The 24858-nt window shown below is 43.6% G+C and overlaps 1 protein-coding gene across 1 annotated transcript in view; it reads left to right on the top strand.

The window, feature by feature from the left end:
* Nucleotides 1–208: 208 nt before the first annotated feature.
* yeats2 (YEATS domain containing 2) overlaps nt 209–24858 on the top strand; it is a 45594-nt gene continuing 20944 nt past the window's right edge. The window contains exons 1-13 of the mRNA XM_080474744.1: nt 209–386; nt 676–777; nt 869–966; nt 1892–1984; nt 2120–2335; nt 3271–3389; nt 4586–4747; nt 9314–9425; nt 16276–16320; nt 16393–16543; nt 18080–18307; nt 21026–21193; nt 23724–23815. Of these exons, the coding sequence (XP_080330870.1) occupies nt 678–777; nt 869–966; nt 1892–1984; nt 2120–2335; nt 3271–3389; nt 4586–4747; nt 9314–9425; nt 16276–16320; nt 16393–16543; nt 18080–18307; nt 21026–21193; nt 23724–23815 (1584 nt within the window). The 5' untranslated portion in view covers nt 209–386; nt 676–677. The remainder of the gene's footprint in view (nt 387–675; nt 778–868; nt 967–1891; nt 1985–2119; nt 2336–3270; nt 3390–4585; nt 4748–9313; nt 9426–16275; nt 16321–16392; nt 16544–18079; nt 18308–21025; nt 21194–23723; nt 23816–24858) is intronic.

Genomic DNA, 24858 nt, shown 5'->3' with positions numbered 1-24858 from the left:
TTAAAAAAATTTCACACACCCATATTAATTGAATCAAGGAACGTAAAATCAGACAATAATAAGAAGTTTAAGAGCTCATTCAGTGAACACACAGCAACATTTGGACGTGTGTGTGTGTGTGTGTGTGTGTGTGCTTGTGTGCTTGTGTGCGTTGGCTTTAGTGATTCCAGCCTTGTTGTGGTGTGAGCTGCAGGAACAGCGCCCCCTCACGGCCGCGCTGCTGCAGCGCCGTGCTAACTGTTTACAGTTGTGTTAGCTTCCAGCTCCAGCTCCTGATTTACTGAACGAGTGAATGCAGGACAAAAACGCAAAGGACATGCTGGCTTTGAATTAAAACACATTTCTTCCAGAAAAATCCCCGTAGCGACACAACACTTGGTGTTCCAGTAAGTTTGCATTTTAATACAGACTCGATCGGCAGCTTTAGCTACACGAGCTAACGTTGCTAACGGGGCCGTAGCATTAATATGATGTTTCCAGAAGCAGCACGACTGTCCCACGGTCATTATTTGATTGTAAAATTGCCTACAGGGAAGGTTTGGTGGATATTTGTTTTAAATAACTGCCCTGGTTTCATGTAGCAGTCAGCATTAGCTGTGTGAAAGTTTGCTAGCCAACCAGCTGCTAATGTCCACATGTCTCCTCTCTCATCCACATTTTCTCCTTCATACTCAGACATGTCAGGAATTAAAAGGAAAATCCAGGACAATGATCCAGATTATGAGGAGGTCTCTCAGGTCCAGAGCAGTAAGAGAAACAAGGCTGTTGAGCATAACGGTGAGTCCAGCCTGTGAACTGCATCTTGTCTTCATCCAGCTGCAATCTGGGCTTCAACATTTGTTTATTTCTCTTTTTCTTTTCCTGTCAGCTCGAGAAGCCACAGTGCAGAAGATGGAGAGCATCATCAGGGAGCAGTTTTCTCTGGAGATGAAGAACAAGGAGCATGAGATAGATGTGATCAGTCAGGTATACCGTGTCTTCACAGAAACCCTAAAGCTCCCGTTTAAGTTTCAATAACTTTCAATTCAAATCACATAATCAGGAAGACGTGAAACTGTAGATTAATTTAAACCTTCTGGCTAGATTCACATTCGGGGTTACATTTCTGATTGTCGCACAATATACTCCTCATCTGTTCTTATTCATATCTGAAGCTTAAAATGTCTGAAAATAAGTGAAAAATCCCACCTAGTATCTTTTAAACAATGTGATGCATTTGCAATTGCTAAATAGTCCAGAACCAATATTTGAAAACCCAAATAATAACCAGTTTATTAAGGAGGTCCTCAACCACTCACGGACCAGTACTGGGCCATAAATCACTGGGCTAGGATGTCAGAATGAACTGTCATCATAGATATACTTGAGAAGAGAAACTGCATTTCTTTGCAAAGGGACAAACGTTAATGGTTATATTTTCATTACTTTGATTTAAATTATAAGTAACAACTGCTGACACCGCTACACTGAAAAATTGTTCGACATGAAGCTGATTAATATTTCTAAAAACAATGAATCACAGCAACCCAAAATGCTCACAATGACACTTTGAACTAAGTGAGTTTAATAACTGAAGGGGACGCGGGCAGGTTAGACCCTGGACAGGTCTGTCTCAGGACAAACGCATACTGACAAACAATCATACAATCACATTCACACCTAGGGGCATCACCAATTCACCTCACATGCATGTTTTTGAACTGTGGGAGGAAACCGGAGAACCCGGAGGAAACCCACGCGCACACTGGAGAAACATGTAAACTCCACACAGAAAGTACTTCTGGAAGGTTTTTTTTGGATGTGTGTTTGTAGTGTGAGATATAAATGACACGGTCTGTGAGAGTTGGGAAGAAATTTCCTTTTCATTTGTTGTATTTTATTTGTCTTTAAGCGGCTGAACGAAGCTAGGAGGATGATGGACAAGCTGCGAGCATGCATCGTGGCAAACTACTATGCCAGTGCTGGGATTACCAAGTTACCAGAGGTAACTCCAGCCCTGTGTGTGTCCAGTGTGTCTCCAGTGTGTCTCCTGTGTGTGTGTGTGTCCTGCGAGTTGATGTGCTGACTGCATTCAGTCCTGTGATCCAGCAGAAATGCTCACGTCTCCTCTGTGTCCCAGCTCGCCTCCAGGAGCGACCCCGCCGTGCTCAACCACCCCGCCATCCGCCGCTTCCTGGAATCGCCCTCCCGCTCCTCCTCCCCGCTCCAGCAGGGTTCCGAGACTCCCTCGGTGGTCCACTCCGAGTCCGAGACCCTCTCACAAGGAGACGGAGCCGAGAGGAATGGGGACAGAGCGTGGAGAGAAGAGCGCAGGCCAGGCAGAAACAACGGAAAAGTGAGTACCGCATGCGCAGATTATCACTTTATAAAACATTCTGATGTAAATTCACAACGTGGAAAGAATATAGAAAATGTTCTGCCATCCCGACCATCCTCCTTTTTAAATGTTATTTTTCTTTGCTGATGACTTTGGCTGTTAAAGACCATGAGGAAGAATTGTTGAAGGAATTATTTCAAATCCATTTTTTTAAATTTCCGGGGGCCACCTGGTAGACGCAGAGCTCTAATGTGATGAATGCTTCAGTCTGTAATGGAATGTGAAATCTCTTGTTTCCTAACAATGAAACGTGAATGTTCCAGGAAGCAGGAAACGTTTTTTCAATGGAAGTCAAAGGGACATATGGCTTTCGAAACGTGATGCTACATAAAAAATACTTATTCAATCTAATCCAATTACCATGACGTTATCACCATCACAGTTCTTACTCCTTATTTTATTGAAGATATTGTTTGTATGTTGTTTTATTTTAATAAAAGACAAAAAAAACCTTCAACTAATGCTTCATTTGCTGAACATGTGATAATAACTTGTGAGTATTTATATCACTAGTGATGAAACACTGTTTAAAAAATTAATCATACTAATGTCAGTTGATTAAAGTTTTGTAATGAGTTGACCTCCTGCTCACATCTATTTGAGATATATATATAAAATATAATGCAGCCAACTGGCATTTTAAGGGTTAAAGTCCTGATAAACGATTGAATGTTTGGTAGTTCTCAAGTGTGAACTTGTAATAATGTTTGAAAATGTTTTCCTTACTGTGGTTGGCAGTGTGCTGGAATTTGGACTTGTTAATCAGATGAGATGAAAGATTTCCACAGAATCCTCGTCAATCCTAACAGATTTCCACAGAATCATCGTCACACTTTAAAGATGAGATTTTACAGGAATGTGTATCAGCAACATATTTGTCATGTTTGTCTCAGGACACGTTTGGCGTGCCTTCGTCTGCGGCGGCGGAGCCGAGGGTGACGTACCACACCACAGGAGACGAAGCCTCCAGACTTTACGCCAAGAAGACCATCGTAGTGGGAAATGTCTCCAAGTATGTGAGAATCCAACCCAGCAGCAGATCAGATGTTTCACTCATGTTTTCCTCTTTTCACATTGTCACAAGAAAACATGCTTGCAGCTCTTATGTTTTTTTTAAGTTTGCACCGGTTACCAAATGAAACATCTATAGGACATACTGTCATATGTTGTGATATTAAATAGAGGCTGCACAGTGGTTAGCACTATCAACTCACAAGGATCTTATATGTCTGCTTTATTGCATTTCTGTGTTTAGTTTGCATGTGTGGCTTTACTCCGAAAGGTCAAACGCGTCGTGGTTTTTCATGTGATTTTATTTTATTTTAGGATTACAGAAAAGGGTTAAAATGTTCGAGAATGAGTTCAAATGTGTGACTTTTTTATTATGAATCAGCGAAGCAAAGAAAATTTCAGCTTTAAATATCTGGCAGGAATTTCGTTTTCCAGCATGTCTGTTACACTGGTGACTGTACTTGTAACAAACATGTAACCTGCTGGTACGTTGTTCACTCACTGTGTCGTCATGTGGAACAAAACTGCAGTTTTCTCCTTATTAAGCAGTACACAGGTATTAGTTATGAGAAGTAAAGGAGTAATTGGTAATCTTTAACCATCTGTTTCTTCTTGTGCATTTGAGTGAGGATCCATATTTCACTTTCTTTACATGACCAAGCTTGAAAAGCATTCACAAAGCTCCAGATCTTTTGACCCCATTCCCCTCTTGGCCAGACTCCAAGTGGGAAATTAAACCGGTTCTTGAGAATCCTTCGTTCAGTGTTGGAGCATAAAACTTCTTGGAGACAGTAGGATATTTCCATGCATCTTGTGCCGTAGCTCTCGAGGCTGAATAAGTTTGTCATTCATCTTGTGCAGAGTGAGCAAAACGGTGCAGTCAGGTGCAACTACAGACTGAGAGCGGCTGTTGTGGAAAGCCCAATACAGAGCTTGTCATTCTTATAAAGATGTGTTGGTATTTCCATCCAGTGTAACCCCTGCAGCGCCACCCCCTCCTCGCCCTTCAGTCATCCTCTTCTGACATGTAGAGGTTTGAGGAAAACATTATCAGCCTTTTTCCTCCTGCTCCTCTGATTTCTTCCACATGTCCTTGTTTGGTTTTCAGTTTGCTTTTCTTTGTCTTTAACCACCGTACACTATACATGCCTGATGCTAACTACCTGCGACTGTTTGTGGTGTGTGTGTCACTCTCAGGTACATCCCACCTGATAAGCGGGAGGAGAACGATCAGTCCACACACAAGTGGATGGTGTACGTTCGAGGCTCCAGGCGAGAGCCCAGTATCGACCACTTTGTGAAAAAAGTCTGGTTCTTCCTACATCCCAGCTACAAACCCAACGACCTGGTGGAAGTCAGGTCTGTACCAATTGTGATTATCTGTTTGTAAGCACTTCTCAGGCAGGGCTTTTCTTTGAGTTGTAACAGCGAGCACATGTTTCATGTGGTGAGTATTGAGCTGAGAGTAACTTACTGCTGATCTTATCTTGTTATGGCACGTGAGTTGTTTGTCCTGCCTCTGGTCATGTAGCACAGAGAGTACGGATACTGTTTTGTTAATAAAACTTATAAAAGAGGCTGCGGTCTCCATAACTGGCATGCCATTGAGGGAAACCTTCAGATCAACATTAAACACCACTATGTTACACATACACACAACTCGGCAGTAAACGGGCTGCTGTGGAGATATCTGAATGGACACTGCCCCCTTGTGCACAGTGAAGCCAGACACTCTGCTGACTCAGCACCAGTTTAAATGGAGACGAGGAGAGAAAATAAATGCTCAGTCTAATCAGAATGTGCTACTGTGGGCTTAAACCCTCCAGATTCACACATAGGCTCATGAGAGCCCTTTAGCTTAGTGAATAGAAGAGTCTTCACTCATTCTTCATCATCATCATCATCATCATCATCATCATCGCTGACATAGGAGTCCATAAAAAAATTCACAAATACATAAAACTGTATAAAAATATCATAAATAGAACAATCACAGACAATTAAAATATCTCCCTATTTATAAAAGACACCCATACCAATGCCTCCACTAGGATGACTGGGATTGTACAGTACTATGACTGGGATTGTACAGTACTATGACTGGGATTAGTCAACAGCATTATAATGGTGTTCTGAGAGTCTTCTAGCCTGCATATAAATTTATACATCAGATTCTGAAAAGCTGAAAGCCATTGCTCCGTTTCAAAAAAGTGAAGCATAATTATGGCATTTTTCTAACAATCAACACACACAGGAACACAAGGAAGGTTGACATGTCTTCTTTCTTTCTTCTGGAACAGCTTGTCTCCTCTCTCCTCTCTTGTCTCCTCTCTCCTCTCTTGTCTCCTCTCTCCTCTCTTGTCTCCTCACTCCTCTCTTGTCTCCTCTCTCCTCTCTTGTCTTCTCACTCCTCTCTTGTCTCCTCTCTCCTCTCTTGTCTCCTCTCTCCTCTCTTGTCTCCTCTCTCCTCTCTTGTCTCCTCACTCCTCTCTTGTCTCCTCTCTCCTCTCTTGTCTTCTCACTCCTCTCTTGTCTCCTCTCTCCTCTCTTGTCTCCTCACTTCTCTCTTGTCTCATCTCTCCTCTCTTGTCTCCTCACTCCTCTCTTGTCTCCTCTCTCCTCTCTTGTCTCCTCTCTCCTCTCTTGTCTCATCTCTCCTCTCTTGTCTCATCTCTCCTCTCTCGTCTCCTCTCTCCTCTCTCGTCTCCTCTCTCCTCTCTCGTCTCCTCTCTCCTCTCTTGTCTCCTCTCTCCTCTCTTGTCTACTCTCTCCTCTCTTGTCTTCTCTCTCCTCTCTTGTCTCCTCTCTCCTCTCTTGTCTTCTCACTCCTCTCTTGTCTCCTCTCTCCTCTCTTGTCTCCTCACTCCTCTCTTGTCTCCTCTCTCCTCTCTTGTCTCCTCACTCCTCTCTTGTCTCATCTCTCCTCTCTTGTCTCATCTCTCCTCTCTTGTCTCATCTCTCCTCTCTTGTCTCATCTCTCCTCTCTCGTCTCCTCTCTCCTCTCTTGTCTCCTCTCTCCTCTCTTGTCTCCTCTCTCCTCTCTTGTCTCCTCACTCCTCTCTTGTCTCCTCTCTTGTCTCCTCTCTCCTCTCTTGTCTCATCTCTCCTCTCTTGTCTCATCTCTCCTCTCTCGTCTCCTCTCTCCTCTCTCGTCTCCTCTCTCCTCTCTTGTCTCCTCTCTCCTCTCTTGTCTCTTCACTCCTCTCTTGTCTCCTCTCTCCTCTCTTGTCTCTTCACTCCTCTCTTGTCTCCTCATTCCTCTCTTGTCTCCTCTCTCCTCTCTTGTCTCATCTCTCCTCTCTTGTCTCATTTCTCCTCTCTCGTCTCCTCTCTCCTCTCTTGTCTCCTCTCTTGTCTCCTCTCTCCTCTCTCGTCTCCTCTCTCCTCTCTTGTCTCCTCTCTCCTCTCTTGTCTCTTCACTCCTCTCTTGTCTCCTCTCTCCTCTCTTGTCTTATCTCTCATCTCTCCTCTCTTGTCTCCTCTCTCCTCTCTTGTCTCCTCTCTCCTCTCTTGTCTCTTCACTCCTCTCTTGTCTCCTCACTCCTCTCTTGTCTCATCTCTCCTCTCTTGTCTCATCAGGATCCTCATAGCAACATTGAGCTGTCGTAGGCTTGATTTTCTATGATTAATCCACAAAGGGGGTGGTATACATGGGAATACAATAAGCTCTAAAGAGAGTAAATTTCACATTTTCAGACCACATCGAAAATTTCCTTGCTAGTATGATGGCTTGAACATACAGCATACGTCATTATCTATACAGATCATCATCACACATTTCATCAGTGATGACATGATATTTTGTTTTGCTACTGACAGTGAGTTCCTCTTCTGACAGGTAAAAATGAGGGAAGTCGAGATCCTTATCCTGCTTAGTTCTACATATCAGAACTGTGCTCTTTTTGGCATTATATTTAACATCAAAGTTTAACCCATACTGAGAACAGATATTTAAAAGCTGCTGAAACCTGCTGGGAGAGAGAATGACCAGATCATCGGCATACATGAGATGATTAATTATCTTGTTACCCAGCACACATCCAGTTTTACATCTATTCAATTGTTGAGATTACTCATCCATGTACAGGTTAAAGAGAGCAGGGGAAAGCCCCGCCTGTCGTACACCATTGCTCACCCCAAAAGGTGAAGAGAATGTATTACCCCACTTGCATGTTCTGATTAGTATACCAGTGAGCCAAAGTTCTTACAATATAATCCAGCACCCCCTTTTTACTTAATTTCCTAAACAACTTTTCATGGTTTACAAGGTCAAAGGCCTTAGAGGCATCAATACATCCTATAACAACAGATGAATTTTTTCTCATGTAAATTTCAACAGTCTCTTTCAATGCATAAAGACAGAGATCAGTGCCATGTTTGGATTTGAATCCAAACTGATTATAATTGGTACCAATATATTTAGTGATTTGATCAAAAGCTGCTGTTCCACCGTGCAGTACGTACTGGAGTGGGAGGTTACGGTACGGCAAAGCGCACCCAGGCCCAACTCTATCGCGCCGTCCCACCACAGAAAGTACGGTAAAATGTAGGGGGGGAACACGGAAGCGGCACATAAACCCAGCTAACAAATCAACCAGTGAGCAAAGCGCTGTATGTAAACAACACCGGAGGGTTTACGGCCGATGAAATAGTTAGATATTGCGGGCAAGTCGAGAGTGACGATCATCACGACCAATCAGCAGACGGCTGCGTTGGCGCTCCTCCTCACAGACCCGTTCCTCAGTGCTAGGTACCTCAATGAAGGGGTAGTGGAAAATTGTACCCGGTGGTCGTGGGTTCTTTCCGTACCATCCACAACTTTTCAGTTGGACCGCATAAAAACCTGCCCCGCCTCGCCCCACCCCGCCTCGCCCCACCGCGCCTCGCCCCACCTCGCCTCGCCCCACCCCGCCTCCCCCCGCCCCGCCACACCCCGCCTCGCCTCGCCTCGCCCCGCCCCGCCCGCCTCGCCCCTCCCCGCCCCACCTCGCCCCGCCCCACCCCACCTCGCCCCGCCTGCCCCACCCCACCCCACCTCGCCCCGCCCCGCCCCGCCCCGCTTCGCCCCGCCCCGGCACAGAGAGTGTGGTGGAACCGCGCCTTTTGATACCACACTGGCTAGTGCATTAAGCCTGTAGTATCTAGGCTCCCAATCTTTCCAGCTTTGTCCTTAATGACAGGAACTAACAGGGCGGACAACACAGAGTCTGGTAGCAGACCATGAGGCAGAAACCCAGTGAAGCACAGAGCAACCCTTGGGCTAGCTAACTTCAGGTGCTCTGCAGTGATCCCATCTGAACCACTTTGTTATCAGAAAGCTGTACTATTGCTTGATAGACCTCCTTCGCTGTGAATCCCACCACATCGCGACAAGAATTTCCCCCCATTACTTAGGGTTCCTCTTTAACACTGTTGAATAGTTCCTGATAGTGTTTTCTCCTTAATTCTGCTGTATGATCTGAACCAGGAACTCCCTCTACTGTTCATGCAGCTGCTGTTCTCTTATATAACGCTCTCACTTGCTTCCAGAAATCTGTGACCTTGTTACTGAGGAGTTTTTCAGCCATTGAGTCTGCTCTCATTACCTTCTCATTTATGCACACAAAACGTACAGCATATTTGAACCTAGCATTGGCAGGCTTCTTGTGCTCCAGGACAGGCCCCTGCCTGGGACGGCCTACCTGAATCAAAGCTTTGAAGGCTTCCTTAGCTGCTGTATGATGGACAGCTACATGTTTATTTCATCCTGGTTTGATGTTACATGTGTTCTTATAGACAGTAAAGTGTGCTCTGCTGGCCTCATAAATAGATCCTATAATACCATTATAAAATGAGGGTTGTGATACTTGTGCTACAGATTTCTGCATATCTGATCCTGATGAAGATGCATAGAACAGTTCTGTGCGTGTGTGTGTGTGTTCTCAGTGAGCCTCCGTTTCATTTGACACGTCGTGGCTGGGGTGAGTTTCCTGTGAGGATCCAGATCCACTTCAAAGATCCTCGCAACAAACGCATCGACATCATCCACCAGCTGAAGGTCAGCCCACATCCTGCCTTCCCATCATGCACCTCAGTGGTCTCTGCTCCATTTTCAATATTGAACTATTAAATACTAAACTCGATATGCTGCTACACTGTTGAAAGAATATACACTTCACAGTATTATGATGAAAACTGATATTCAATGTATTGCACTTGAATGATGACTTTAATCAGTGTCGGGGATAACCCTTTGACCCAGACTAGTAAAATCTAAGCGAACCATAACTTAACGTGGGGCCGACTAGTTAAGGTCCTCATCTCTTTCAAATCTACTTGATTATTTTACGTTTTAGTAAGTAAGTTTTAGTGAAATTGCAAGTTGAAAAATTCTTCTACCAAATGATTTGACAGCATGTTAAAAAGTAACCGGCTTCTGTAAGTAACTCGCTAGTTCCAGATTATTACCAGTTACCAGAGGTAGAACGAATACTAAAACATTCTACTCAAGTAAAAGTAAAGAGTGACTCATATAAATTGTACTCAGAGTAAAAGTTTCTTCGTTACTTTTTTGACATCAGGAAAATGGAATCTCCTGATGAGCACGAGAAAGACATTGGGATACAAATCTCACAGTAAATGTTCTTAATGAAAGGAACAACTTTACCAATAAAATTACGAAAGCAGTGAAACTGTAAATCTATAAGGTTGATGGTCACAAGCTGTTTGAAATTTGCAATGAAAATCTGTCTCTTGTCTGCATTTGGCAGGTTGTCAGCTCATTAATGTGTGTTAACTGTTAAATACGTGTTTGAGCACAGTGATTTGTCTGCTCAGTACAGGGTGTCCGCTTGTCAAAGGTTCTACTTTAAAAAGTTGCAGTGTATCCGAAGCGCAATTCTCATAATCTATTAATGTATTGATTAAATTTATACTTGGTAATGGATACAACTGAAACTGTAGCGCAGAGGAGACTTCCGGGTCGGCGAACAAGAAGGTGGAGAGCAAAAGAGTGCCGTTCACTTGGATTCAATGAGCAAGGGAGTCAAAACAGGAAGTAAGAAGAAACAAAACAGCAAAGAAGGACCTAATTCAAAGGCAATGGATATGAATGACCAGGGCCGTGAGCAGCTTGCTAATGCTAACAGGCTAACAGACATGATGCGCTCGTGGTTGGATGCGATCAGAAAGGAGACAAAGGACCAAGTTGATTTTCAACGAAAATCAACGAGCTGAGGCAAGAAATAAACCAACAACTCTCTGCTCACACTAAAACTTTACACGCACATGCAGCCCAACGAGCTGAAGCAGACGAGTGCATCGCAGACACGGAGACGTGGAACATGGAGGTGAAGGATGCTCTGTGCAAATCCTTGAGACAACAGACAAAACTGCAAGACAAGCTGACTGATATTGAAGGGAGGAATAGGAGGAACAATAGCCGTATTATAAGATATAGAAGGCGACTCAGCCACCACATAATCCAAATTATAGTGGATGCGTATAATCAGGGTAAACCCTGGTCATCACAGCTTTTTATAAAGCCTTTGAGGAGAATAGAGAAAGCTAAACACTTTACCTTAAAAACAAATGGGAATCAGAGTTAAAGATCGACATTTAAGATGATGATTGGTGTAAAATGTGCCTGACACAATGTTCTACCACCAGCTCACAGATATGGAGGGAATTTGGTTCTAAGAATCTGACTTGATTCTTCATAACGCCCCAAATTAAGAGCAGACAATTAAATACCCAACAGCCATGCTGGAGACTATGTGGCGATCAAGATGAACATCATTCGCATGTTTTTGGTGCTGTTCTGAAATAAAACCGTTTTGGAATATTGTAAATACAACTATTAATAATATATTGACCTACGACATACCGAACAACTGTGTGGCCATGTATCTGGGAAAACCTGACGAATCCGTGCGGAAAGAAGACCAATATCTGGTGAAAATTTTACTTATTGCCAGTAAAAAGGCCATAGCCAGGAACTGGCACTAACTGGAAACACCCAGCATGCAGCAATGGTTCGAAATTATCAAGGACATTTACACAATGGAAACGATGACTCATTACTTAAACTCAAGGGACACACATTTGAGAGAAACTGGAAGAAATAGAACACCTACAAGGAATGTGACACCAACACCTAAATGGACTAATCTAACTCATCGAGAAAGAAAAACATGCATACTAGAGATGCCCCACTGTATTTTTGTTTAGCACTGTTTGTGATTGTTATTGTTAAGAAAAAAAGAAAATTAAAAAAAAAATTGGAAAAAAGAAATTGTAGCGTAGTACACCTCTTTAATAAAAATATACTAAAGTAAAAGTGCTGAGTTTCAAAACGACTTAAAATGTACAAGTACGCAAAAAAAAATACTCAATTACAGTAATGCAAGTAAAGGTAATTCGTTAATTTCCACCTTTGCCAATTACTGAGGATGTTTTCACGAGCTGGTGATGCTGTGGAGTTGCTCTTTGGACTCTTAGGATTAGCATTAGCATTAGCTTTAGCTCTATCATTAATCCAGATCTAATTCAGTACTTCTAAGTAACGTTAGTGTAAAAAAAAAAAAGCTTCTAGTAGGACTGGTTCAAATAGCAATTTCTGTACTCTCGGATAATCGGGCCCAAATAATGACGAATACCTGAATATTCGGCTCGTGCTGTGCTGCCGGCAGGCAGGGTGCACTCACTCGGGTTGAGTGACCGAATGCACACACAGTATTTGTCTTCTAATGCCAGTTTAGTGTAGCAGTGTAGGTACCAGATGTGTCCGGCCCATGGACATAATATACAGAGACGTCTCATAGAATGGCACCTCCTATTGAGGTTTTGCACTCGACATCAGAGGTACTACTGAGTCCTCCATTTTGGACGTCCCCTAACTGTAACCAACACGCTAAACAGTCACACTTTAGGCACAATTTGACCAGATATCAGAGAAGATGGACATCTTGTGTGTAGCTGTAAGCAAGGAACCTGTCCAGACCTCTCATTTTATCATGCTGATGCTGAGAGAAGAGAGAGATGGATTGCAGCTGTGAGGAGGAAGGACTGGGAGACCACTGAGTCCTCCACTAAGACTCTGCAGGGCCCATTTCATATCAGGTTGGTAGTTTGATTCTGTGTGGACAGTTTCTATGGTTCAATTACAGAAGTTGGACTCCCCTGTTCCACTCTCCAGACTGTGTTTATGAGACTAACTTCTGCTCCGGGGCTTCAGGGTTAACTCCCTCGCTTCACAGCAGTCAGGAAGTTTGACACAGGACTCGGTTTCATGCTCAGCACCCGTAACTCTATACATGCACAGCTCTTTGTCCTTAAGCCAGAACTGCTCTGATCGCCAGCTCCTCTCACTGTTCCATCATTGGACGGAGGTTCACTTTCAGGAAAAAGCTGAGAAAAGTCCACTGGTGGGTTCTTTTCAGCTTTCCTTCAACTTTTTGTGTACAAAATATGGACATAGTTGCCTGCTCTACATGGACTCCGGCGCTACCCGAGAGTGAGGCGGCTACCATACAAGGCTACCATGCAAGGCGTTCAGTCCATCCACTTGCTCAACGACACTTCAACATGTTGACATAGGAATCGGACCGGCAACTTGCCGATTTGGAGACGACTGCTCTACCAACCGAGCTACAGCCTCCCACAAATAAAAGCGCTTTATTAGGGCCCAACACATCTTAATACTCAAAGATTAAATACTGTAATAATAATCCATAAGGCAAATCTCCTTTCCAGTCAACATCGACACGCCGTTAAAAGGCAAACAGTAAAAGCTTAAGCCTTGATTAAAAAGAGCTGGGAGTTGGAGCAGACATTTAGAACTGTGTACATGTAATAACTGCTAGATTACAGTCAGAGAAAGGGTAGTTCAAGACTAGAACGGGCACTCAGTAGAACAAAAACCTTTGCCAATGCCAAATTGGTCATGTGTCAATGGATTCCAAGGGTATTTGATCCACCACACCACTCCATCCATCGTTTGTCATTATCATTTGAACTGCTTCATGTTGTTGCAATGTTATGGTCAAATGATGATGTTCTGCTGGTTCCCATTCTTTTGCGTTACTCTAACGGTGCATTAGAGTGGGTTGGCATGTGATTGGCTGAAAGTGGAGAAGGGGGCGGGAAGTGGAGTTAGCGGTGTGCTAGCAGACGGCTAACGGCAGCTTCTGCCATGATTGACGGCTCATAGTGGAGCTCCAATGGAGTAAATATCTTGCCTACCCAGCAGCTGTTCGATCCCAAAATCTAATGTGTTGGTCCTTGGATGATGACAAATCATCCCTGAACCATTAATGCAATTTGGGTTTTTAGTTTTTGCGAAAAGTTGGTTACATACATACATACATACATACATACACACATACACACAGACATAACCTTTGCCTCAACTTTCGTTGCACACCTACACATGTTGATATATATATATATATACACACACACATAGTATGTCACAAAAGATGCGTACACCCCTCACATGTCTCAAATATGTCTTTTCATTGGACAACACTGAAGAAATGACACTTTGCAACACTGTAAAATAGTCAATGTACAGCTTGTATAACAGTGTAAATTTACTGTCTCCTCAAAAGAGCTCAATACACGGCCATTAATGTCTGAACTGCTGTCAAAAAAAGTGAATACATCCCTAAATGAAAATGTCCAAATTTGGCCCAAGTATCAATATTTTCTGTGGCCACCATTATTTTCCAGCACTGCCTTTAGTCTCTTGGGCCTGGAGTTCACCAGAGCTTCGCAGGTTGGTTACCACTGGAATCCTCTTCCACTCCTCCATGACAACATTACAGAGCTGCTAGAGACCTTGTGCTCCTCCACCTTCCGTTTGAGGCTTTCCTTTTGAGGCTCAATAGGGTTTAGGTCTGGAGACATGCTTAGCCAGTCCATCACCTTCACCCTCAACTTATTTTGCAAGGCAGTGGTTGTCTTGGAGTTGGCTTTCATGGTTATCTCAATGAACTGTAGTTCCGCAATGCCGGCAGCTCATGCAGCCCCAGACCATGATACTCCCTCCACCATGTTTAACTGTTGGCAAGACACATTTGTCTTTGTACTCCTCACCTGGTTTGACAGTCATGCAGACCAATTTGATGCAGTGTCCGGCGTATGGTCTGAGCGCTGACAGGCTGACCCCCCACCTGGTCTGACCCGCCACATCTTCAACCTCTGCAGCAATGCTGGCAGCACTCATACATCTATTTTCCAAAGACAACCTCTGGATATGATGCTGAGCATGTGCACTCATCTTCTTTGGATGACCATGGCGAGGCTTGTTCTGAGTGGAACCGGTCCTGTTAAACCGCTGTTTGGTCTTGGCCTCCGAGCTGCTGCTCAGTTTCAGGCTGTTGGTAAACGTCTTCTAGCCTCGGCTTTATGTGGAGCAACAATTCTTTTTTTCAGATCCTCAGAGTTCTTTGCCATGAGGTGCCATGTTGAACTTCCAGTGACGAGTACAAGAGTGTGTGAGAGCGATAACGCCAAATTAAAACCAAATTTACACCCGCTCCCCATTCAAACCTTAGACCTTGTAACACTAACGAGTCACATGACACCGGGGAGGGGAAATGGCTATTTGGGCCCAATTCATACATTTTCTCTTATGGGTGTTTTCACTTCTCTTGCCACCAGTTTAGACATTAATGGCTGTGTATTGAGTTCTTTTGAGGAGACAGTAAATTTACACTGTTAAACAAGCTGTACGTTGACTATTTTACAGTGTAGCAAAGTTCAATTTCTTCAGTGTTGTCCAATGAAAAGATATATTCAAATATTTAGAGACATGTGAGGGGTGTACGCACTTTTGTGACATACTGTTTGTGTGTGTGTGTGTGTGTGTGTGTGTGTGTGTGTGTGTGTGTGTGTGTGTGTGTGTGTGTGTGTGTGTGTGTGTGTGTGTGTGTGTGTGTGTGTGTGCGTGTACACACACAGTGGACATAAAAAGTCTACACACCCCTGTTGAAAAATGAAACCAAGATAAATAATTTAAACATTTTTCCCACCTTTAATGTGACCTATAACTTGTACAATGCAATTGATAAACAAACTGAAAACTTTGAGGGAGGTGAAGTAAAAATAAACAGCTGAGATAATGAGGTTGCACAAGCGTGCACACCCTCTTATGACTAGGAATGTGGCTGTATTCGGATATTTCCTGATATGTTTGTCGCCACATCTTCCAGCACAAGCCATGGTCCTCAGAGAGCTTCCAAAGCATCAGAGGGATCTTATTGTTCAAAGATATCAGTCAGGTGAAGGGTACAAAAGAATTTCCAAGGACTTAAATATAACATGGAGCACAGTGAAGACAGTTATCATCAAGTGGAGAAAATATGGTGGCAGCATCATGCTTTGGGGCTGTTTTTCTTCAGCTGGACCTGGGGCCTTAGTCAGGGTGGAGGGAATTATGAACAGTTCCAAATACCAGTCAGTGTTGGCACAAAACCTTTGGGCTTCTGTTAGAAAGCTGAAGATGAAGAAGAACTTCATCCTTCAGCATGACCATGACCCAAAGCACACAGCCAAACAAAAGAATGGCTTCATCAGAATAAGATCGAGCTTTTGGAATGGCCCAGCCAGAGTCCACGCCTGAATCCGATGGATGATCTGAAGAGCACTGTGCACAGGAGATGCTCTCGCCTTTCTCAACCAAATTTTCAACCATTTTTTAAGTCTGTTGAGCAGCATGTTGGTCAACTGTGTCGAAAGCAGCACCAAGATCCAGTAACACTATAACTGAAACTTTAGATGTGTCAATGCTCACGTAGGTGTCATTCAGCAATTTAAAGAGAGACTAATAACCATTCAGTCCCTGGTGATCTATAAGTCCAGTCTGGTGCTATTCATCTGAGTCCTCATCTTTTCTTCTCCTGCAGTTGGACAGAACATATACTGGACTCCAGACACTCGGGGCAGAAACTGTAAGTCAGAAATATTGACCAACTTTTTCCTCTCTTGAGTTTCCCTCTGATGATGGGCTGTCTATGTCCCAGGTGGTTGATGTGGAGCTCCACAGGGACTCTCTCGGTGAGGACTTCATTCCTCAGCCCTCTTCCTCCAAGCTGACCCACCGAGCTGCCAGCCCCCCGGCAGCCTATGGACACGCTCATTCCCCCAGTTCACACGATGTCAGTGGAGACAAAGGTATGACAGAAGGAATGCTGTTAGACACAACCCCAAGGAAAAGAAGAAGTCGTCTACTTCTTCCCCAATATAGTACTACAGTAGAAGTGTGTTTGCGATGCACTGCCCCCTGCAGTTTGGGAGCCAGAGCCACACAGAGTTCAAATGACACAAGCGTTCTTTTGTGCGGATTCCATGCGTCACGTCCGTGCTGAAAGCATAATCCGGCTTTTTGGTGTGGTTAAGGGTTGGTACGGGCCAGATATCTAGGATGTGGCCTGCGGCACGCAGTTGAGCAACGCCAGTTGAGGCTCAGCGTTCTAGTCTGTTAATACAACAGCAAGCAAATGAAAATCACTGTGAAAGATGCATCAATTCCTGATGATCTGTTTACATTTTAAAGGTGGCTTAGTGTTCAGAGTTCATGTTTGTTTTTGTACTTTTACTCATCTTATCAATTGTTAACACAAAAAAGGTGGATAGTCAGAAAACGAAGACGTGGACATCTATAAACTTTTTTTTTCTTCTTCTTTTTTTAGTAAATTCAGACATGAAGTTGCGTGCTGTGTTTTTAGAGATGGATTCCAGCTGTGGCTCAGCCGCCACACGGGGCTTTTCCACTGGAAAGAACCAGGTTCTAGTTCGGAGCCAGGGCCAAACTTAGCACCAGTTCTTTGTCTTTCCACTACCAAAGCCCCGGCCAAACAGGGAGGGGCTAAACTGCTGCTACGCTGGCCCCTCTTCGTTGCTGGGCCAAAGAGGAGCCAGACTGGGACCCGACGCGTCATCAGTTGGGGGCGGAGTTATCTCTGGAGTTATCGCTACCTAAAAGGCGGAAACGAGGCTGTACCGGCTTTCTGAAAACTACAGCGAACACGGAGCCCCAGAGTGGTTATAGAGAAAAAAATAACGCGAGGGAACGATATAATAAGTCGCTCCCTGAAGTTAATAATACGAGGGAACGGGATTATTTAATCCGCGTTCGCGGAGCCGCGGCTCTCGAGAGCGCTGCAGAGCTCCTTCTGTCAGTCAGCTACGTCAGCTATGATTTAGAAGCAGTTTTCCATTGTCGTTTATTTTTCACACTTTTCATGGTGACATTATTATAACTAACGTCACGTCCAGGTCTTGTTTCACGTTCTGACCGCCGGCTGAGGAGCTGCAGCCTCTGAGCAAGGCAGTGTGAGGCTGCAGGGGGCGCTCTGCTCCGCTCCGAGACTCTCCAATATTATTTTCTAACCCACAGAACTACTTTATAATGAATACCTTTGGTTCATCAGCAACTAAAAAACAAACTACATACCACTGTAAATGAAAGCTTATATTTTTTAGGCATTAAATGAGCCTTTTAACGGCTTCATGTGAAAGAAAACTTTAATCAGTGTGTTTACGTAGGCTGCCATTGGAAACAGCTTTTAGAGCTTCGTTCTATCATTGTACACCTCCATTCTTCTCCGATGTTGAAGCATTTGATTCAGACACACCTTGAAATAAAGTGAAAGGAGCAGAAATTCACTTTTCAGTCGTTTTTCATCTTTATTTTCCTCTCTTCTCCAGGTTTCATCAAAGCTCAGCTTGGAAAGTCTGCAAACCTTGCTGCTGGTGAATGCACTCCAACAAGACTCAAAGCCGGGGACAAGGTCACTCTGGGTTCACACGGCAACTCTGCTTTCCAGCCAATTACAGCGAGCTGTAAGATAGTTCCACAGGGCCAGCCACTGAGTCCAGCTGAGTCTCCCGGAAAGTCCTTCCAACCCATCACCATGAGCTGCAAAATAATTTCAGGTAATTTATCAACAGCAGGTGATGCTGAACACGGCTCATACCTGTGAATCCTTCAAAATGAATTCAGCAGGTTTTTCATTTTAAATCACAATCACTGACAATTATAGTGCAGCAGAAATAGCTTAGCAATTAAAAGTGATTATGGTCGACAAGAAATACAGCAGCCTTAAGTCTGGCACACACTACAGGATTTTTAAAAATCTTCACTGATCAAGAGACCACACATTTAATGATCACAAGATCTTCCTCTTCTGCTCTGATAGTGTGTGTTGTGAACTACGGCACTCACCATACACCAACCGATTCTTCAGCAGAGTATCAGGCTCTGCACCATAGACTTCTATAAAACTATATATGTAGGTCTATGTAGTCAGACGTGACTTCAGTGTAAAACACAGCATGTAGATGTTAACAAACATGTTGCCACAAATCAACCTGGGGCCTATGTTCGGACTCAGGATTTTCTTTTATCGAGGTAACTTCAGGATTAACCCTGGGATTTCTGTACTGCGAAGCAGGTTCACTTCTTCCCGGGAGAACTCACCCCGGTACTCTGATGTTTAACTCCGGAGCAGAGAATGAAGGCACCGTCTACTGACCAGTCAGATCTTTTGGAAAATGACTTGCTGAGTTTTACAACATCCTGATTGGTGCACAGATTGTTATGGAGTATTCCTGTGCAGCAGAGCGGAGACAGATTCTTGAGCAAGCGTTTTGACATCATAACAAATCCTGTTCACTGAGGCTTTGAAGGGGGATTTTGTTCTTGTTCTGGACTCCAAGTCTGTTAACCTCCATGACGGTTCATCTGTAATAATGCGGTTAATAATAATGGTCATGCCTAATATATTTGCAGAAACATGAATTTCCTCTGCCGTCACGGTGAGGAATTAATATTCCAACACAAAATGTATTCACACGGGGGAAACAGCCTCAAAACAAACTGATGGAAAATAAAAAGTTAAAGAAGAGCAGTGAGGAATAATAAAGTGAAACTGAGTGATCACTGTGCCGTGCAGGTCCGCTTATATTGTCCAATGAATTAATATCATATAATCTCATGAAGTCAGGCAATAACAAGTCGGGAACTTTGTGGCTTTGGCTGCAGCAGCAGTGTTGCTTTTAGCCTGGTTGGCTTTTATATCGGTTCACAAGACATGACACACTGTGCTGCTCGGCTCCTCTGGGAGCAGAACACACTGCAAGATTCCTCGTTGCAAATATTGAACATTTTCATTATCTACGATCTCTCCTTCCGAGACCTTCTGAGCAGATCAGACCCGACAAAATCACTCTTAATTACTCCCCACACCACAGGAAAATCAGACACGATTTTTTTTTGCAGACATCCGACAATCGGGCCTGTGCTCCTGATGCTCGGGAGGAGAAATCAGGACAAAGATCAGCCCGATTGTCCTGTAGTGTCACTCTTTCTGTCTGTACGAGATCAGTAACCCAAACTAAAAACACAGAGGAATTTTTTTTATCCTCTTTCTTGTTTTCATCCTCATAACTTAAAAAAAAAATCTGCATACTTTATTAGTGCTGTCAATCTATTTTAAAGAAATTAACAAATTAATCACACAATTTTCTGCAATTAATCACTTTTTTCTACTGAAGCTTGTAATGCACATTTATTCATGGCAAACCATGGAATTATTATAAACTCAACACATAGAAAATAAGTTTAAATCCAAAGGCTATTTTTATTACTTCCTTTTAGCTTTGAGTGAATGTAACAGCACAAACACACATATACAGGAATGAAAGCGAGGGAGGAGAAATTAATGATTTACTTGCAGGTAGTTCCTTCAGCTTTAGTAGTTTGGCTGCTGGTCAGTCAACATGGCAACCTACTGTTTTACTGCAGAATGACTTCTTTTGTCTTTACATTCGGCGTTACAAGATGTGCTCATGACTTTCACTGTCGCCTTCTCCAACAGCCGTGAGGCAACTTTTTAAAAATGATACTTCCTCCCTTTATATTATGCGCTTGTTGCTCGGTACTGTGCTGCTCTGTAGCCACGGTGCTGCACCAGTCAGGGAGTAAATAAAACGGAAGTAAACAAAACAGCGTTAATTCTGTAAAAAGAAATTTACTAGTTAAACTAACAAAATCAATAAATTAAATTCACTGGTTGTTTTTGGCAGCACTATTTATATATAAGCTGTTTATGATTACTTTATTTATATGGTTCGTATTTACATTCACAGACTGCATGTTTCACCACTCAGTATAGTTAGTATCAGTACAGTCATTGTTGGGATCTGTTTAACTGCTCAGTTGAAGTAAAATTATTTTGTGTTTGTTGTAGTAGCCAAAGTCAAGTGTGTTTTTTTGTTTTTATTTTTTTTAGAAAGCCCCTGTGATATTGTAACAGAAGTAAAAACAAACAAAAAATCCATTTTCATTTCTCCTGAAATCCCAGATTTCTAAAACAAATGAAGGTAGAATGAAGCAGGCTGTTGAGCTTCTATAAAAATGTTTATCACTTCCTCTTTCAACTCGACTCTGAGCTAAATTCAGCCCTGGCTTTAATTCCAGGGAAGTGAAGCTTTTCTAGATTCATTAGTTCAAATGATGAAATGATAAATATTCAATGAAAACACATGATTCCTCCATAAACACTATTCAACTTGCAGCTTTCCACGTTCTGTTCCAACACCCCTCCAAAGTAAATTGTTCATCTCACAGCTTGTGTGCTTTCTCCCTCACAGGGTCACCCATCTCCACGCCGAGCCACTCCCCACTGCCCCGCACACCCACCACCTCCAACCCTGTCCACGGCAAGCAGAGCACCTCGTCTGTGCTCAACAACCCCTATATCATCGTGGACAAACCCGGCCAGGTGATCGGCATGGCCTCGTCCTCCGTTGCCCCGACAGGTACACACCTTCCACCACAGCTTCAAATCAGAAGAGCATCTGCAGCCAAATCTCCACTTCTTAAAGAGTTTACTCTATAGCTGATTGGCTTCTTATCTACAGCTTCTACACTCACCGCTTCAGTATTTTTTTTATTCCCTTGGAAGCATTTTCAGTCTTTTCTTCCCTGGCTCCTCTTTTTTTTTTTCATGCCGGTCCGTCCCTGTCCTCAAGCTGCTCTTTTGTTCCCATATTTTAACTCCCACATTATGATGTGTTGTGAGCCAGCATTATGAGAGGTTACCATGGTGATTGCAGGGTTCTCACTGTGTAACCAGTGTAAGTCAGGCCAGGGGTTTGAGGGCCACCCAGGATCCTGCACTGCACTGCGGAAGCTCTGAGTTTTTAGGCTATTAGGAAGACTTATTTGGCAACCTGAAGGACTATATTCAGTGGCAGATATCTAACCCTAACCCTAACCCCAACCCCAGCATCAACCAGTGTGTGCTATACATAATTAAACACTTCTCACAGTACAGACTTCAAAATAAAAATTATAATAAATAAAAAAAAAAAAGTCAACAAGCAAACTGGCAATGGTGAGATAAAATGTTCATTACAGAGGTTTGCTGTACAGTCTGCACAGTGTTTCTTCAAAAAAAAAATTAACAAAAGTTAAAACACTGAATTGATCAATCTTAAACTTTCTCATATAAACGATCAAGTCAGTTGAGTGAAGTCAAAAAATAGAATAGAATAGAATTTATTTATATAGCACCTTTCCCAGACATGAGTGACAAGGTGCTTAACAGCACTAAAAACCGGAAAAATAAAATAAATATTTAAAATTTAAAATTAAATTATCATTAAAAGTGTAGAAGCAAGAAAAAAGAAAAACATGCATGGTTATACAGAGAAGTAAAATTGAGCAACATTAAGCAGCTACAAGTCAAAGACCTGCCTAAATAAAAATGTCTTTAACTGCTTCATAAGAACACCACAGGAGTCAACACATCTCAGCTGAAGTGGAAGAGCATTCCACAGCAATTACTTGCTCATCTTTGCCCATTATTTTGTGACTATGGCAGTTGAACATATTACATCAGACTCACTGTAACTGCATTAGTGCGTGTTAGGCAATATCCATTACATGTGGCCGGAGGTCCATAATAAAAACAAGTTATTTGATGCTGTTCATTGGTGTGAGCAGGGTTCATGGATCCTGAAAAACAGTAGACCTCAGCAGCCAAAAGGCCCCTGAACACTCCTAAAAAAACCAGAAGAAAGTTTGGTTATTGATTAATGTTTCCAGAAATACATTTCGCTGTTTATTACTATTTCATTAATAAAAGAGAAAGTTTGTGCCCGAGCCACGATGTTGGTCCGGTTTTAACGGTTTCACTGCAGGTTTTAACTGCAGGAGCTGACAGCCCTTAGCTTCTGGACTCGCACAGGAGCGAGGCTACATGCTAAATATGATTGAAATATGACTGATACACTCATGAGTGAGCTGGAGTGTGTGTGCGCAGCAGACAGCAGTAATACATTTATTTTTTTATTTGTAACGCACTTTACATTTAAAGAATCTCAAAGTGCTACAGAGAAAATAAAAACTATTAAAAGAAAAGGTAGGTCAGAGTGAGAAAAAAAACTGTTAAGTTTATAAGGGGCACATAAAGCACAATTAAAAAAACAGATTTTTAAAAAGATAGGTTTTTAGTTTTTGTTTAAAAGCATCAGTCATTTGTGGAGCCCTCAGGCTGTCAGGGAGGCTGTTCCAGAGTTCTGGATGTACTGCAGTCTCTGGAGGCTCTTGCCAGAGATCCCGATGAGGAGTGCATTGCAATAGTCCAGCCTTGAGGCGACAAAGGCGCGGACGAGCTTCTCTGCATCAGCCATAGTGAGTGTTGGGCGGAGTTTGGCGATGCTGCTGAGGTGATAGAATGAGGTCTTGCAGATGTGTTTGATGTGGGTGTCAAAGGTGAGCTGTCAGTCCATTTTTTTGTTTTGGCCAGAGAAGGTGATGCTGGTGATGGTGGAGGAGCAGACCTGATGTGGTGTGCCAATGACGATGGCTTCAGATTTGGAGGAGTTCAGCTGCAGAAAGTTGAGCTTCGGTTGGATGAGGTTAATGTGGGTGGAGCAACTGATTCACCAGTCCTGCCACTTTTCAGTGCAGTGGGGAAGGAACAGACTTTGCCTGGCAGTCAGCTCTGTAAGTGTGGACAATGCAGCCAAAGGTGGGCTTCGACACCCCTGCTGAGTTATCCTGACAACAAATGGTCACACATGTCTTGATGACCCTCACCTGTACACTATATAGCAGGGGTGGCCAACCAACCAGAGCTGCATGTGGCTTTCCATGTGAGGTTGACAATATGCTACGAGCTCATTTTTGTCAAAGGTTGTTGTTTTTGGAGCAGCAGAAACAACAATGTTCTCCATGATCAGCTGGCTATGAGATAAGTGAGCAGGGACCATCTGAAAATTACAAAGACATATGTAATGTATATGAAGCTGAGACTGTGTGTGTTTCTGAATGATTTCACAGGAAGCCCCTCCTTCAAACAATCTGCAGCTCAAGGCGCTCGCTCTCCAGCTCCTAAAGTTCACACGGGAACCTTCCTGTCCTCTGGGGTGAAGGTGAGCTTTAAAGCACTTTCTGATCTGCCCCCCCCCGTCCCCGTTCCCGTCCCCGGTCTCTCTCTGTCCTCCCCTATCCCCATACTCCTTTGTCCTCCTATGTCTCCATCCCCCTCTGTTCTAATTTGCCCATCTCTGTACTCCTCTTTCCCCCTCTCCCTCTCCCTGCCCCCCTTATTCCTTTCTCTGTCCCCCTCGGTCCTTCTCTGTTCTCCTCTGTCTCCCCTATCTCCACCTCTGTTCCTCTGTCCTCTGCTGCTCCCCTTTGTCATCTTTTGTCCACTTCTACCACCCCTTCTATCCTCCTCTTCCCACCCATCTCCCCTCTGTCCTCCTCTGTCCTCTGTGTCCTTCTCTGTCCTTCTCTGTCCCCTTCTGCCCCCCTGTTCCCCTTTGTACTGATGTGTCTTCCTCTGCCCCCCGTGTCCTCCTCAATCCCTTTCTGACCCCCCGTCCCTCCTCTCTCCGCCCTCTGACCTCCTCTGCACCCACATCCCCTTTTGCTTTGCCCCTTTTCTCCTCTGTTCCCCTCTGTCCCTTTCTTTCCTCTGTACTTTTCTTTCCTCCTCTGTCCCACTATATAACCTTCTCAGCACCATGTCCTCCTCTGCCCGCTCTGTCCCCCCTGCCCCTCTCTGTCCTCTGTCCATCTCTGTCCTCTGCCTCCCCCTCTGCTTTCCCACTGTTCCTCCATGTCCCCCCCCCATCCCCCTCTGTCACTCTCTGCATCCCTGTCCCTGTCTGTCCTCCCCTGTTCCAGCAGTGTCTGTTGCCTCTGAGTATCAATAGTAGGCCAGAATACTATCTTTAGCAGATATGACAGATGTGAGTGCTTTGGCAGCTATTTAAGTGGGACATCACTGTGCAGAGGGGGGAGAGTTCTGTCTCTTGCTAAATGTGTTCAGATCCTGTTGGAAACCGATCCAACACCCACCTGCTCATCATCCCACCTCGCTTCACAGAGAAGCAAACATATCTGATTGCTCACAATATTTTTCACTGAGCTGTAAAGCTCCGCTTTAAACAGTGATGCTGAAGGATGA

Source organism: Lipophrys pholis (assembly GCF_963383615.2).
Source record: "Lipophrys pholis genome assembly, chromosome: 1".
In the NCBI taxonomy this organism is placed as follows: Eukaryota; Metazoa; Chordata; class Actinopteri; order Blenniiformes; family Blenniidae; genus Lipophrys; species Lipophrys pholis.
This window is presented reverse-complemented; position numbering and strand designations above follow the sequence as displayed.